The sequence below is a fragment of the Haemaphysalis longicornis genome, unplaced genomic scaffold (assembly GCF_048455015.1).
Source record: "Haemaphysalis longicornis isolate Haplotype H1 unplaced genomic scaffold, Haemaphysalis longicornis Haplotype H1 scaffold_1, whole genome shotgun sequence".
NCBI lineage: Eukaryota > Metazoa > Arthropoda > Arachnida > Ixodida > Ixodidae > Haemaphysalis > Haemaphysalis longicornis.
This window is the reverse complement of record NW_027526203.1, coordinates 439,342,447-439,356,437: the sequence shown is the minus strand read 5'-3', so window position 1 is coordinate 439,356,437 and position 13,991 is coordinate 439,342,447. Positions and strand designations below refer to the sequence as shown.

Below are 13,991 nucleotides of genomic sequence, written 5' to 3'. Positions count from 1 at the left end.
CAACTGAGCTGGACCGCCTTCCGATAGCTGCTTCCGCTGTTTCCAGAACTCGGCACTCTTTTTGCTCTTTTTTAATACACAGTGGTTAATGAGTTTCCCGCGAATTTGACCTAGACTTTTTCCTCCTCTCTCCTCACCTCCCTATAACTCCGCGGGGCCTCAGGCCTATTTCTATGTAAAGTCATTCATTCATTCATTCCCTCATCCCACAGCAGGCTTCTCTGCACACACCCCCGTAATGCGAAAAAGTAAGCTTTAACGGTGACCTGGCGAGGACGGTTCCCTACGTAATCAATTCTTTTCTTTCGTTTCAATTTTTTCTAATCAATTGTAAAGCTACCAATCGTCTACATTTACACTGTAATAGCAATTAAATATCTTAACTTCGCTATTCACGCATTTTCGTGCAGATAGAACGTGTTACACTTTTCTGGCTACGGACAGGTTTTGCTGGCGTAGTCGGCAAAGAACGCTCACGGATTTAAAAGAAAATTCCCTTGCTACTAAGTTCTGGGACACTACGAATGAAAACTTAATAGCTTATACCTAGTCCTCACTTTCTACGTACTGAACCGCAACTGAAAAAGGTGTCAATCGAATCTTGTGATATCAACGACAATCGCTTTCATAACCTTTGCCTACACCATCCAATGCTCATTTCCTTGCACTTTCAGGGAAGTAAAATAAATAAGAAATAAATGAAGCATTACCCACCATACCGAATAAATAAGAAATGAATTAAGACTTGTCCACCATACCGTTAGAGTTGTAGTTTTCATTTGGCGACCCGGCATGGATATGGTGAAACAGTGAGTGACCTGCAACTTAACTGTCGAATTGTTCTATGAAATACTAATTTAGGTTCTGTGGTCTTCGCTTGCACGCCCATCCACTGTACAGTGACCGGGCGGAAAATTGACGTTGCCCCGCTCCAAACATCTTCGCGAAGAATGAAACTGCGGTGCGTGCCTGGCGGTTAATAGGGTCACTTTTTTGTGCTATCATTTGCTCGCAGAGGAAGAAAAAAATTGGACTGCGGCAACCTGTTTTGTACTGGTGGCATGGAAGACGCTCGACTGCCACGGCCGGCGAACGTCGTTAGCGTTTCCGCCCCCTTTGCTGCCTCCGCTCATTGTCTTTGGCCACGAGGTGTGCCGGTGGCGCAACGTCAGCCTTGTTTTCGTCGGACTCGTCTTTTAGGGCGGCCGCGGACTCCAGCGCCTCACTTTCAGTGTTGCCGCCGTATCGCCAGGTTTGATATAAGGCAGGCGCTGTGAGGTGCGGGTTGATGACAAAACTTCCTAGCATCTGTCGGCTGCTCCGGCTTTTGACGACCGCATCCGTGCTCAGCCTCTAAAGTTCGGCTGGAAACAGAGAAACGCTTTGCGCTTTACGAGTGCTCGGGTCCAGTCTCTCCCTTCGCGTTCCCCGGCGGTGGACGCGAGCGCTCCTGCCGTTGCGCGTTCGGAGTGGAACGGCAGGAAAACAAGGGGAGACGCAAGCTGGTCGTGGGGAAGGCAGGGCGGGGGCGAACGCGGAGAAAAGGGCGAGGATTCCTCTGATGGAGCCGCAATTAGGCTCGCTTTGGCCAAACAAACACGGGCTCTCCTCTCGCTGTGCGCTACTGAGCGCTCGTAAACGGGGAGGCGGTTTGTTTTTTGTCAAAAAGAAGGACATGCATTCGGCGGCGCGCAGTCTTTTAGCGCGCTTTCCGCGCTCTGACCCGGTGCGCTTTCCGCTTATAACCGACAGACCCGCGGACGCAGTTGTCCCCCTCGTCGTCGCTACAGTAGGCTTGGCCAATGGGTCCAGATTGACGAGTGAGGCGAGCTTCTCGCTTACGATGGCCGTCCGGGAAGCGCCGGCGCAGCCCGCGTAACAGCTTCACGGTGGCAAACGGAGATCGAAGACTCTGCCCCGCTCACGCGAAGGGCGCGAAACGAAAATAGGCGAAGGACTGCGGACGCCTCTTTTTTTCTCGACTCGAAGTCGGCCGGTGCTATCTACTGTTGTGCATGTTACATAATGCTTAGCAGTTTCATTCCCTGCGTGACAAGTAGTTGTGCATGCACCGTCAGCCACACAAGCCCGCCAGCTTTAACTGGCTAATGTGGCAGATGGGAACTTGCGATCGTGTGAGTGAGCCTCGACACATCATCCGCTAAACATGCAAGGGGACAAACTAAAAACACAAAGAAACGATGCAGGTTTCAAGTATCGGTGCACGTTCAGTAAACAGATTCGTGTCAGGTGGACCTTGGCTCCTCGTACTAGCCACTTCTGAAACACGATATATAGATAATTAGCGCCCGAACTGTTAAAACAAAAAAAAAATCGCAGTTTCAATTCTTGACACCGGCAACATGCTCACAAGACAAAAATTCCGAAGTGACCTAAGCTATTCTTATGAGCTGTGAATGCGAAAGCATTATCGTCCCATTGAAGGCTCCGTGCAGAGCGCCCTGGCTCGCTGGTGAGTGCTGCGCCACTGGGCGGGAGGAGCAAAAGCGGATGGAGTGCGATGCTCGGGGAGTGAGTGAGTGAGAACCACTTTTATTTACGGCTGGGTCAAAGGGAGGGAGTGAGGGGGAGTAAGGGGCGGCCGCAGCCGAACAACAGCAGCTGCCGCCACCATCCCGACGCCCTCTCCACTTTTCCATTTTGAAGCCTAAATAAGAGCTGCATCAGCAGCAGTTTTCTTTTGTTTTTTCCTTTGTGTTTTATATTTAGCCTTGTAAACATTTCCTGTGTGTAGCATATATGTTAATGTAAACCTTCTCCCCTATCCCCCTATTCCTATGTACTCTTTCCTCCCTATCCCACCTCCCCTACACCAGCAGGCGTTCCAGTGTCCGCCCCTCGGCGAGACAGTTTACGCCTGTTGGTAGATCTTCCCATTCCAATGATCAAGAAATACATACATACATACTAAATAATTCTGGAGAGGTAATTTAACATGTCTTCGTTGGACTGCCCAATTTTTTAGCAACAGCCGAAAACTCGAAAAGTAAAGGAGTGGGGTTGGAGTCGCGGTGTGCGCGTGCACTCGCGCGTTGTGTGCGTGCCGGGAGAGCTAGGACGGCCCACAGCAGGGTGGTCGCTGTAAACTAGCATAGCCACCGCTAAGAGCAGCACCTCTTCAAGCATCTACCAGCGAAGCAGGCATGCTGGACGGCCGTCCGGGCACTCAGTGGAAACTTGCGGCGCAGTCGCGAGGGCGTCTCACAGACAAACCGCTTTGTTGGGTTTGCCAAACAGACAAACTGGTGCGTTAATCAAAGTGTATTGGACCTCTAGGTCCTCCGGCTGCCAAGCCGTCGTGAGAGAGCGGAAAGCAGACGTCAGGTTATGATGAGTGCTTTAATGGAACTAGCTGCGGGTGCAGCGCGAGCGCGTGCCACCGCTCGGTCGCTGCTGATGAGACTGATGATGATGCCGCGTCGTCTGCTACAGCGCAGAAGAGTAAAAAGTTCCAACACAAACAACTGAAAATGTATGGCTCAAAGGCTTCGTTACAAACAGTAAGGTGCTGCTGTTACACCGGTTACACTACGCTGATACGGCGCTTGACGGAGCTGACAGCGCTCGCTGTTTGTGCAATAGCGCGTAAGGTTAGTTTGATTCTGCGCACCCCAGAAAACGTCTTGTTATTGCCATCATCACCATGAACGTGATAGTGGCAATCGTTATCATTGTCAATCAGTGCCTCTAATAATTCTGTCTACATGGCAAATCTTTCATAGGGGAGAGACAGAGTGAGTGAGTGAGTGAGTGAGTGAGTGAGTGAGTGAGTGAGTGAGTGAGTGAGTGAGTGAGTGAGTGAGTGAGTGAGTGAGTGAGTGAGTGAGTGAGTGAGTGAGTGAGTGAGTGATAGAGTGAATGAGTGAGTGAGTGAGTGAGTGAGTGAGTGAGTGAGTGAGTGAGTGAGTGAGTGAGTGAGTGGTGAGTATGTGAGTGAGTGAGTGAGTGAGTGAGTGAGTGAGTGAGTGAGTGAGTGAGTGAGTGAGTGAGTGAGTGAGTGAGTGAGTGAGTGAGTCAGAATACGCGTTTGAGAATATCCGTGCGCGCCTGTATGCGTCTCCGTTTCTTTCATACTTCTATGATATTTTTTGTTTTATCGCAGTTTTTACTCGACCGTTCTTTTCCTCATTTTTTCGCGACTACTTTGCTTATTTATTATCTGAAGTTGCAAGCCTTGTTTATGAAAATGACTTCATTAACATAACGGTTTACGTCTTTCGCCCTTCGTTTTACAGAAAAGTCTAGGAAAAGGTCAGGCACCACGGAATTAAAATATTGGTTCGAGTAGAATGTACGCAATGATTTATTGCGCTTTTTCTTCATTAGCAGGAGTAGCTTATGCCCCCTTTACAGCTTCGTGAGATTCATTAATGTTCTCTCTTCTCTTCAATGCGGTTACCGCGTGATTCTCTCTCTCTCTTTTTTTTTTTTTTTAGTTATCCCGCTGCCAGGTTCATTCGTTCCCACTTTGGTCCCCTGCCTGCCTTTCATGAGCGACCATTCTCTAGGACCTTCATTTTTCTTTTTTTTTCTTCAAGGCGTTAAGCTCGACATTGCAGGCTGAAACTTACGTCCCAGGTACAACCGTCCTTCACTTTCTTCCGCTTCTTTTCTTTCTCATCTGTTCCTCATCGCCTGCTCTGAGTCAAAAGCGTGATTAGTAATTATTTGTGAACTACCAGGCCTCAACGTTCCGCGGTCGTTACAGGCGCACGATGAAACAGACGTGATTATTACTACTTGCGCTCCCGCGGTGCCGCTTTTATTAGTTTTACGGCGCCCGCTAATGACCTTTAATAACAATAAACTACGTTTGCCTAGTGGTTTATTGTTTTTGCACCGCGCTTATGGCGCTCAGCACCCGCACCCGTGCAGGCTATTAAAATGCGATCAGTCAGTCAGGCAATCAATCAGTGTTCGCGGTCGTTTGAAGCAATTACCGGGGAGAGGTGCTCTGCATCTTTCTCTCGTGTTTGCATGCCTTAGCGTTGTGCCCTAACGACAGGAGTCTTATTCGGGCCCCCATTAAGCGCCCACTCAATGCCGCCAGTGTTGTCGCGGCGTCCACGCCAGCGCGTAAGCGGCGAGCATTCATAAGTGGTTGCCTGCACGAGGCCGATATGTTTAAACATTTTCAGCCGAGGATGACATTTTTGGTCGCCAAACATGCGCAACTGAAAGGTCTCTCCTCTTTTTCCAGTTTTTCGGCAGCCAGAAAAAGGTTGTGCGGACGGTCCAGATTGTGTTTACGTGTTTGTGGTGCTCGCGTGTGAAAAGAGGAGTGGCTGCACTAACTAATTCCCGGAATATAAATTCTGCCGCAACCGCTTTCTCACCGAACTATTCCTGTACACCGTTCAATGCAAACCATCGTTGCCGCAACTTCATGGCAGCTTTAAGGGGAAAAACAACAAACGCAGAAAAAGCTCGTTAATTCGAACTCGAAGGAGGACATAAAATTGTTCGAATCAAGCTAAGTTCGAATTAGTGGGCGGGCGCTAGAAATCGCACCACACTGCGCGGGCAGAACACAAAGAAACCACTCGTTATCGCGAATTAGGCGCGACTGCACATTTGTGGCAGGTGATTTCGTAAATAATGTTTCGTACATAATAATGGCATGCGCCGGAGCACTGGTGCCAGTGGCGCGGTGCCCTCTGTAAAAGCGAAATAAGCTGTTGTTACAGGAGCGTAGCGCGCTCGCCACGCTGTTGTTTTTCTGTTTCGTTGTTTTCCATCTGCAGTAAGTAAATTTGGTTTTGGTTTGGATGTGCAACACATTATAATCACTCTGGACCGACTTCTTCGGCGAGGAGCGATGGAAGCGAGGGGATCATAGTTCGAATTAACCGTTCTGGATACCGACGCGTTCGAATTATCGGGAGTTTTCCCCCATTGAAATATACAGGGCTGTGCCGGGACCAGGGTGTGAGTTCGCATTAACCGGAACTTTGAATTAACCGAGTTCAAATTAACGAGCTTTTACTGTAATAACAATGCTGCTCCAGCGCTTCTCCTCCTCTTGCAAACATGCACACTATCCGAAAAAGCTCCTTTTGGTTTGTTTCGTGTGCGAATCATTGCTCAGTTCCCATTGGCTACAACGCCTTCCATAGCGCGGGCATCAGAAATAAAGCCATCTGGAAAGGGAGAGCAAGCTTCCCTAAGGCGCGTATGTAGAGTGAACCTGAGGAAACGCATCGTATGGTAGGAGTGGCGCTAATGTCGGCGCTGAGGAGTCCTCATTGTTGGAAGTTCACTCGCTTGAACGTGCTCGCGTTTTCATATCATGAGAATATGCTAAGGGATCCTCTGCAACTTTTTCGAGAGGCAACTTTCCCAAAACCTTCTTCTTCTCGCGTAAAAGGCTGGGACTCTTCTGCGAAAATTTAATTCCAGGGAACCCGTTATTCGAGCTTCCAGGACTGTCGTTACTTGCAGCGCTGACTAGTGTAACCACAAACGAGTTAGAACTGAAGGAATTATTACCGGTTACGATTACATTTTTCAGTAATCTGCTAAGTTACTAGTTTCAGAATACTGAGGGGTAACGCACTTACGTTATGATTTTTCGAGTGACGTGGAGGGTAGCGTTATTCGTTACTCGTTACATTTGATTCCAGAACACTCTCTGCCCCCTCCCCGCCCTCCTCCGCACCCCCCCCCCCCCCCCCGACCCCTATAGGACCGAAGTGACGGGAGCAGCAACACATTGACCCCCTTTCTTTACCGTATGATGAAGTACTCCCAACCGCCACTGCAACATCACGGCTGTTGGTCTATACCGGGCTTTCCCTGAAAGAAAAGAAACGAAACGCACAGGTGCCCGGACGATCGGTTTTTCGCTCCCCAGACATTCCGAAAATCTCGAGCTTTTATCTTTCTTCACAACGCAGAAGTGTGCACACAAACACACACACAAGCGCACGCACACGCACACGCACACTCACACACGAGTTAAATCTGATTTTATTACCCCTGTGAATGCGATACTGCATTTCTGTTGATGCGCCAGCAATTGAAGTTGTCGTCTCCTGTTTTTGTAAGCGCAACTATTTGTGTGGGCCCCAGCAAGCTCCACTTGAAATGGGGCGTGTTTTTATCGTTGTGAAGCACCTTCGTATACTCCTATAACGCAAATGGTTATGGGAAGGTACGAGTTCTTCCTGTGTGCATGCATTGCTTTCTTTTTCTCTTCAAAGATAGATTTAGGGCATATCGTTATTGGTTACAGCCCTGGTACTCCTACTTCGTGAGAAAAAATTAGTAACGACATACTAACGTGTGCTTCCTTTACTGGGTGACGGCAATGAGTTACTCTCATTCCGAGGTAACGTAGGAGAGAGAGAGAGAGAGAGAGAGAGAGAGAGAGAGAGAGAGAGAGAGAGAGAGAGAGAGAGAGAGAGAGAGAGAGAGAGAGAGAGATCCAAGTGAAGATGAAACGGCAAGGGGCAGTGTGGATATTTTTGTGCCAAGTGACGAGGCACACCTGCATACAGCACAGTGCGGGGGGGGGGGGGGGGGGGAGGGAGCGGGGGGGGGGGTGTATAGAGGGAATGAGAAATACGTAGCGATGTAACGCGTTCTTTTTATGTGTTTGTAGCGAGCAACGTGTTTATTTACTTTTTCCTCGATAACGCTTCCAAACCTGCCGCTGACACACAGGCTTATATCTCTTTCATTCGATGTATGGGAAGAACAAAGCGTACTCTGTAGTGCTCGTACTGTGAAACAACTGCGCGGATATATTTGTGACCTATTGCTACGGTCCTAATTTTCAGTAACACTCGTTCGTTTGTTGGCATCCGATATTAATTAAGCTTCCAAGTAGCCGTGATCCGTCGTTTATGTAGTATTAGGGGGAGGCTGAAGTGAATTCGTCGAAACTTTATTGAAGCGAAGCTTTAGTGTCCTCACTGATGCGTTGTGCGCCAGTATTCCATGAAGGAAAGCCAACTTTCTCTGGCGATGATGATGAATGGTCGGGTGAAGTGAAAGAAGAAAAAACTGTAGTTGATTCCTCTGTCATAGGAATCGGTAAAACACGAAAGTGAAATGTGCAGCGAAATCTGCAGCTGAACATGATTTGCGGGTCGGCGGCTGTCTTGCGGGTGTGCTTGTCGAGCGACTTCCTTCTTACGGGTCGCTTCGCTAAAGGTGTACTCGCGTCATTTCCGGGTCAGATTAGGCTTCAGTGAAATCTTGGTGTATCCCGGCATAAAACACTTTCGGGTTTTATGCCAGGTTTTATAAAGCCCGAAAACGAACAACCCCAAGAATAACGTACTCTTTAGTACTAAAGGTTGCTTCTCCGCCAGAAGACCCTGTGTGCAGGGGTGCACCCTTTACAGGCCGCTTGTTTCGTTGTACTGGCGTCATTTCCGTGACGGACATGATGCCAGGGATAAGCTTGTGTATCCGGGAATATAACACTTTCGTGTTAAAAACGCTTCCTGTGGCCGGAACCGAACCTGGGTCCGTCACACTATGAAGCCGGTGTCTATCGGATTGCTCCATTTCGACATGGCCGAAGCGAACGCCAAGCAGCAGGTACCGATTCACGCCGTACACCCCAAATCCAAACATTAGGCCTACGTAATGTACACCCGAGAGTTGCCGTGAATATTCTATACAATGGGTGCGTACCTCCGGAGTTGCACATGCTCGCAGTGTGGGATTGGCCAACCAAAGAATCCGTCAGAAAGCTTCGCGTTCAACCGTCGTCGTCGTTAGACATGGGGGGTGAATGATATTTTGTAGCTGCACTGGGAAGTTTAACTCAAGAAATTCACGATTTTACTGCCTAACGAAAGTCTAGAACGCCCATTTATTCATATTGGAGGAGCAGAAGAGAAAACCCCTTGCCCGTTAGGGTGTATACCGCACAAACTACCTCAACGGCATTATACTGGCTTGCAGAGTGTTTTAATGCAACCTCAACCTTCAAGATTTTGATTGTCACCCATTTTATGGTGAATATCGACTCACGCAAGTTAAACGTTCTTCCAACCCACTAAGTTCAGCTGTGCGCACTTGCCACAGTGTCAGTATAGCCAACGTCAACAAATCGGCGAGGAGGCTGGTGCGGGGAAACGATACTTTCGAATTTCTTTGGTTCACTCGTTGAAACAAAAATCCGTGTATATATCAGCCGATAAAACTCAGAACATGTCCTGTGCAGCCCAGGGTTTAATCTGGCAAAGTTAACTAAACAATCTTTGCAACTCGCTCGAGCATCTGCTTAAGAGACAAAATCTTTCTACAAACGTGTTTCTGTATTGTCCGTTGCAACTTCTGCAAGTAGTGTTACAGTTCAGCTGTTGTTTATTGCTGCTAAACCATTCCGTGTTCCGGAGTCCGTTCAAGTGCTTAATTTGCCACGATTGATTGATTGTAGGGTTTAACGCGCCGACGCAACGCTGGCGAGGAGGCGTGCCGTAGTGGAGGGCTCCGGATTATTTTTGACCACCTGAGGATCTTTAACGTGCGCCGAAATCTCGCACACACGGGCGTTTTTGCTTTTCGCCTCCATCAGAAAAGCAGCCGCCGCGGCCGGGAATCCAAGCCGCGACCTCGTGCTCAGCAGCACAACGCCTTAGCCACTGAGTTACCGCGGCGGGCGGCTCGACCACGAGACACCCGCCACGAATGTGCCATGAGCCCAGTTTGCAGTCTGCTCCCTCGTGTCCGTTATGACGACCATCTTAAACGCTCAAACATACTTGAGGCACAATGCAGAGAACAGCTAGCTTTAGTCGTTATTTCCCCAACGGTACCTGTATGACCGAGGCCGAGCCTCCACAATATGTTTCCGTCAGAGAGCGAGATGTAAGGCCACTCCTTCTTCGCTGCAAGTAGCTAGAAGGGTGTCCCCGGGCTACGCCTCTTAAAGTAGCTCGACCTTCTCGACTCTTGCTGGCATTGCTGTGCACGTATCGGAACACGTTCTGCTTCCTAACATCCTGTGTTGAATCAGTGCGCATAAAAACAGGCGCGCTTTTCTCCCGTGCACTGTCCGTTCTCAGTTCAGTGCTTGTCGTGGCTTGAAAACGGTTAAATTTCGTTCCTTGAATTTTTCTTGGCTTCCACCGGTCCATATCGGGTCACACTACAACGAGCGTACTTGCTGCCACCGTTCAGTAAAAAATAAAAAGAAAACTGTTATGATTTCCTGGCTATTAGAGAGGGCAAGAGAGAGAGAGAGAGAGAGAGAGAGAGAGAGAGAGAGAGAGAGAGAGAGAGAGAGAGAGAGAGAAGTGAAAGAAAAGCAGGCGTGCTACTAACACAGCTCGGTTGTCGAGTTTTCACCGGCTCTTCAGAGAGGAGATGCCAAGCAACAAGAAAAAAAGTCATTAGCCCTGCCCTCTTGTGAAGAGGGAAGTCTAGCGAAGCGGGCGCTCTGGTGGGATTTCTTATGTGTAGGTTTAGCTATATTGGGGATTTGCTGTGTTGAGTTGCAAGGACAGTGGTGAGATTCATACGTCGCAGACAAAGGACAAACACGCGATTGGTGGGCAGAGACAATGACGTTATGTTATATTATAGCACGGCTGCGCCAACCACGGCGCAGGCTCTCGTGCGCCGCACAGGTGGCCGCCGAAGAGCGCGCGGCATTGCGCGATTGTCAGGGGGGACAGAGACGCCGCGTGTGTCTAGGAGAATACACGACTCGGGAAAGAGGCGGCAGCGGTGGAAAAGAGTGTAAAGCGGGGCTGTGGCCATAGTGCCTCCGTAGATGGTCATGCTTCACTGTGCAACCCAGAATGTGGGAAAGCCAACTCTCACAAACACCAAGCTTGCACCGATAATTGTAAAGTGGGCTTAACATGTAAACACAAATGCATTGCTGAAAGGACACTCTCTGAGTGCAGATATAAACCGTACTATAAAAATATGGACGCCGTAAAACATTTTTAACTTTTTAAATGCGAATGCATTTCTTAGTCGGGGGTTGTCGTGCGTACGGCGTCCGCACGCAGGTGTTATCTCTCCTCGCCCCTAGCAACAGCTGTGGCGCGCCTAGCAACCGGAGCAGGTGGCGGAGCAGCGGAGGGTAAGGGGAGAGGAGGAGCGCGCGCGGGCGTGTGAGGGCGCTCGCATCGCGGAGCTCGGGCGGAGTAGCGGAGAGTGAGTGGAGAGGAGGAGCGCGCTCGGGTGTGTGAGGGCGCTCGCATCGCGGAGCTCGGCGGAGAGAGCTCGCGCGCGGGGCGGGCGTGTTGCGCGGGTCTCTTTCTCCTCTCCGCGTACCCTCTCTCCGCTCGCTGCACTCGGAAAAATATATCGGTGCACCCAATGCATTCGCATTTCCGCACGATCCCCTTCGGGGAGGTGGGGGGAGTTTTTTTTATTATGTGTTTTATTCAACGAAAATTCTTGGTCAAAGCTCGGTATTTCGCTGGAGACGATCTTCTGTATTCTAGCCATAGACAGCTTCGCTGTAAAGAAACAAATGTGCAACCATGCGCTTGTTACACAATGGTGCCCAGGCTGGTTAGAAGAGTTTTATTACTATGAGGGCAATATTGCCCGTTCGATTGAACCTGGATTTATTTATTCATTTATTTATTTATTTTAATTTATTGAACCATCATCAAGTAATCAATCATTTCCGCAATAATGTACGCGCTATTCAATCATTAATTCCTTGATTTCATTAAATAAATCATTCTTTAAATGATAGATCGATTGAGCAATCACCATGCAATCAACCAGGCAGCTATAAAATAAGTTACGAATTATGTAAAATTTGATTTCTTGACTTGCTGTCCGCTTTAGATAGGTTTTATTATTATTCAGGCATTGCCTGGATTTTCTAATTTTCGAACAATCAAACAATTAGGACCTAGTTCCCCGCCGGTCTGATTTACTTATTTTTATTTTTTATTAGTTCATTGTTTATTTATTTAGTCTGGCTGACTGACCGGTTCCTTCATTGACTCATTCATATATAACCTGTTGAAATTGTCGACGAATAAAGCTCTCAAGCAAGCAATCAATAGATTATGAAATAATTGACTATTCTCTTAAAAACTGCCTGACTCTATGGAGGATTTAGTTATGCATTTATTTAATAAATTTATCAACCTTTAAAGTAACGGGTTGGCACCAGCGGGAATGAAGTTTCGGGCGCGTGAGAGCTTGTATATTTCGTCGTTGTATAAGTGCGCGGGTGAAGAAGTGTGACTTGGCAAACAAGCTCACGCAGTGCGCACGCTGCGGTGAGGCGTCAGCAGCAGCGCTTGCGGGGAGCCACAGGTGAGAGCGCCCGGCGTCCGGCTCCCGGCCGACTCTCGCTGATCCTCCCGGGAGCAGCGTGGAAGCTAGTGGAGGCGAGTTTCCGAGATGATCCGCGGGGCGTCGCCCGCGTCGCTTATTTGAGCCCCTCGCGGCGCGCCATCGGCGCAAAGCAGGGAGACCGCTTGACTGCGAGCAGGCTCCACCGGCGCCGTTCACGTGGCTCTCCGCCAGCGAGCGGCCGTGCAACTTGCTGTCTCCTCTGTGCTTGCGCATGGACTGCGGGACGCCGTGACCGAGCGCCACTCCGTGCGACCATGCAGCCGGCTCTTCTGCTCCTGGCAACCACAGCTGCGCTCGGATTTTCCAACCCAAATCTCAGAGGTGAGACCGTTTTCCCACACGGGCCCTCCCGCAAGCGAAACTCCCGGCCACAGCCCTGGGTTGACCCCCGGCTGCGACCGCGACTGGGCTGGCTCTTCTCCTGTCGTCTGCTAGCTCTCCGCACAGAACCGAAACTCGCAAGCGGAGCGCGCGCTAAGATTCAATTTTTTTTTTTCTCGGCGTCCGCAAACTGTGAGCAACGTGCCTAGTTGGTCGCGCTCTCCTGACACCTTAGTGCGAACTCAATCTTTCCTCGTGGTATCGCGCTTTCCTTGTTCGCGTTTCTTATAGATGTGTTTGTTTTATGGCGGGGTATTCGCGATCAGTGCGTGTCTCGCGTGCCGCGTCGGATCCGCGTCCCCTGATTGAGCGTCACCTCTTGTCAACAAACGCGCGGCCGTCCTCGGCGGGATCTGGAGATGCGTGGCTTTTGCCGCTGCCGTTGCTGCTTCCGTGATATGCCGTGGTGATGTTGGTGTTTTACTCAATCGCCGACGCTGGTGTCTTCTCGCCTGCACTATCTCGCCGGCCAGTTCGCCCCGATGAAGGTCTGTCAGAGTCGTCCGTCGCGCAGCAGACCACTCGCCGCCTTCCTCGAGCGCCAGAATGAAACTATATATATATATATATATATATATATATATATATATATATATATATATATATATATATATATATATATATATATATATATATATATATATATATATATAATGCGAAACTTAAGAAACTTTTGGATGCCGCAGCACGCAGGATAAGCTATAAAGCCAACAGAGCGGCATTTCCTTCCGCCTACAACACCACTTGCACAACGACTTAAAATGCTACTTGAGTAAAATAACTGGCTTGGTCAACCGTGACTTTACTAATGCACTGTTCGGTTGAATAATAGCCGCATGTAAAAAACGCTTTCGTTTATCCACTATTCGTGCCCAAGTTGGACGCTACATGCGTGTCGTCTGCTCTTTTTGCGAGGCATAACAGGCTAGTTGCCGTTTTAAAACAATTATCTTGCTGAGAGAGAAACCATGCCAAATGCGTGTTGGCCCTTTACGGTCATGTGAATCTAAGCTCTGAAATGGGTCGGTTGTGAAGTAAAAATAACAGGAAAGCGAGAGGGAAGGTTCTAAAAGCACAGTTCTCCGCTGCTTAAAACAGCCGAGTAGTTCGAGTAGCCTGGAGCAGAGAAGCTTCACACTAGTGCTCACTCAGAACAGTTCCGATAGCGGTAATTGCTCCTTATGGGCGCTGTTTTGTGCACGCGTGTCGGTGCTCGCATTTAGTTCCTATCCCATACATCTTCTGATGATTTTTACTGTATTTACATTTCGTGTTTCGCTCTTCGAACTACG

At 49.0% G+C, this 13,991-nt stretch overlaps 2 protein-coding genes across 2 annotated transcripts in view; one reads left to right on the top strand and one right to left on the bottom strand.

Moving 5' to 3' along the window:
- The window catches only part of LOC144155817 (uncharacterized), a 295,602-nt gene that overhangs the window by 69,492 nt on the left and 212,119 nt on the right, over positions 1-13,991 (bottom strand). The gene's annotated exons all lie outside the window — the stretch shown is intronic.
- Positions 12,437-13,991, top strand: part of Cv-2 (crosveinless 2-secreting protein) — a 242,579-nt gene continuing 241,024 nt past the window's right edge. The window contains exon 1 of the mRNA XM_077687490.1: positions 12,437-12,639. Within this exon, the coding sequence (XP_077543616.1) occupies positions 12,573-12,639 (67 nt within the window). The 5' untranslated portion in view covers positions 12,437-12,572. The remainder of the gene's footprint in view (positions 12,640-13,991) is intronic.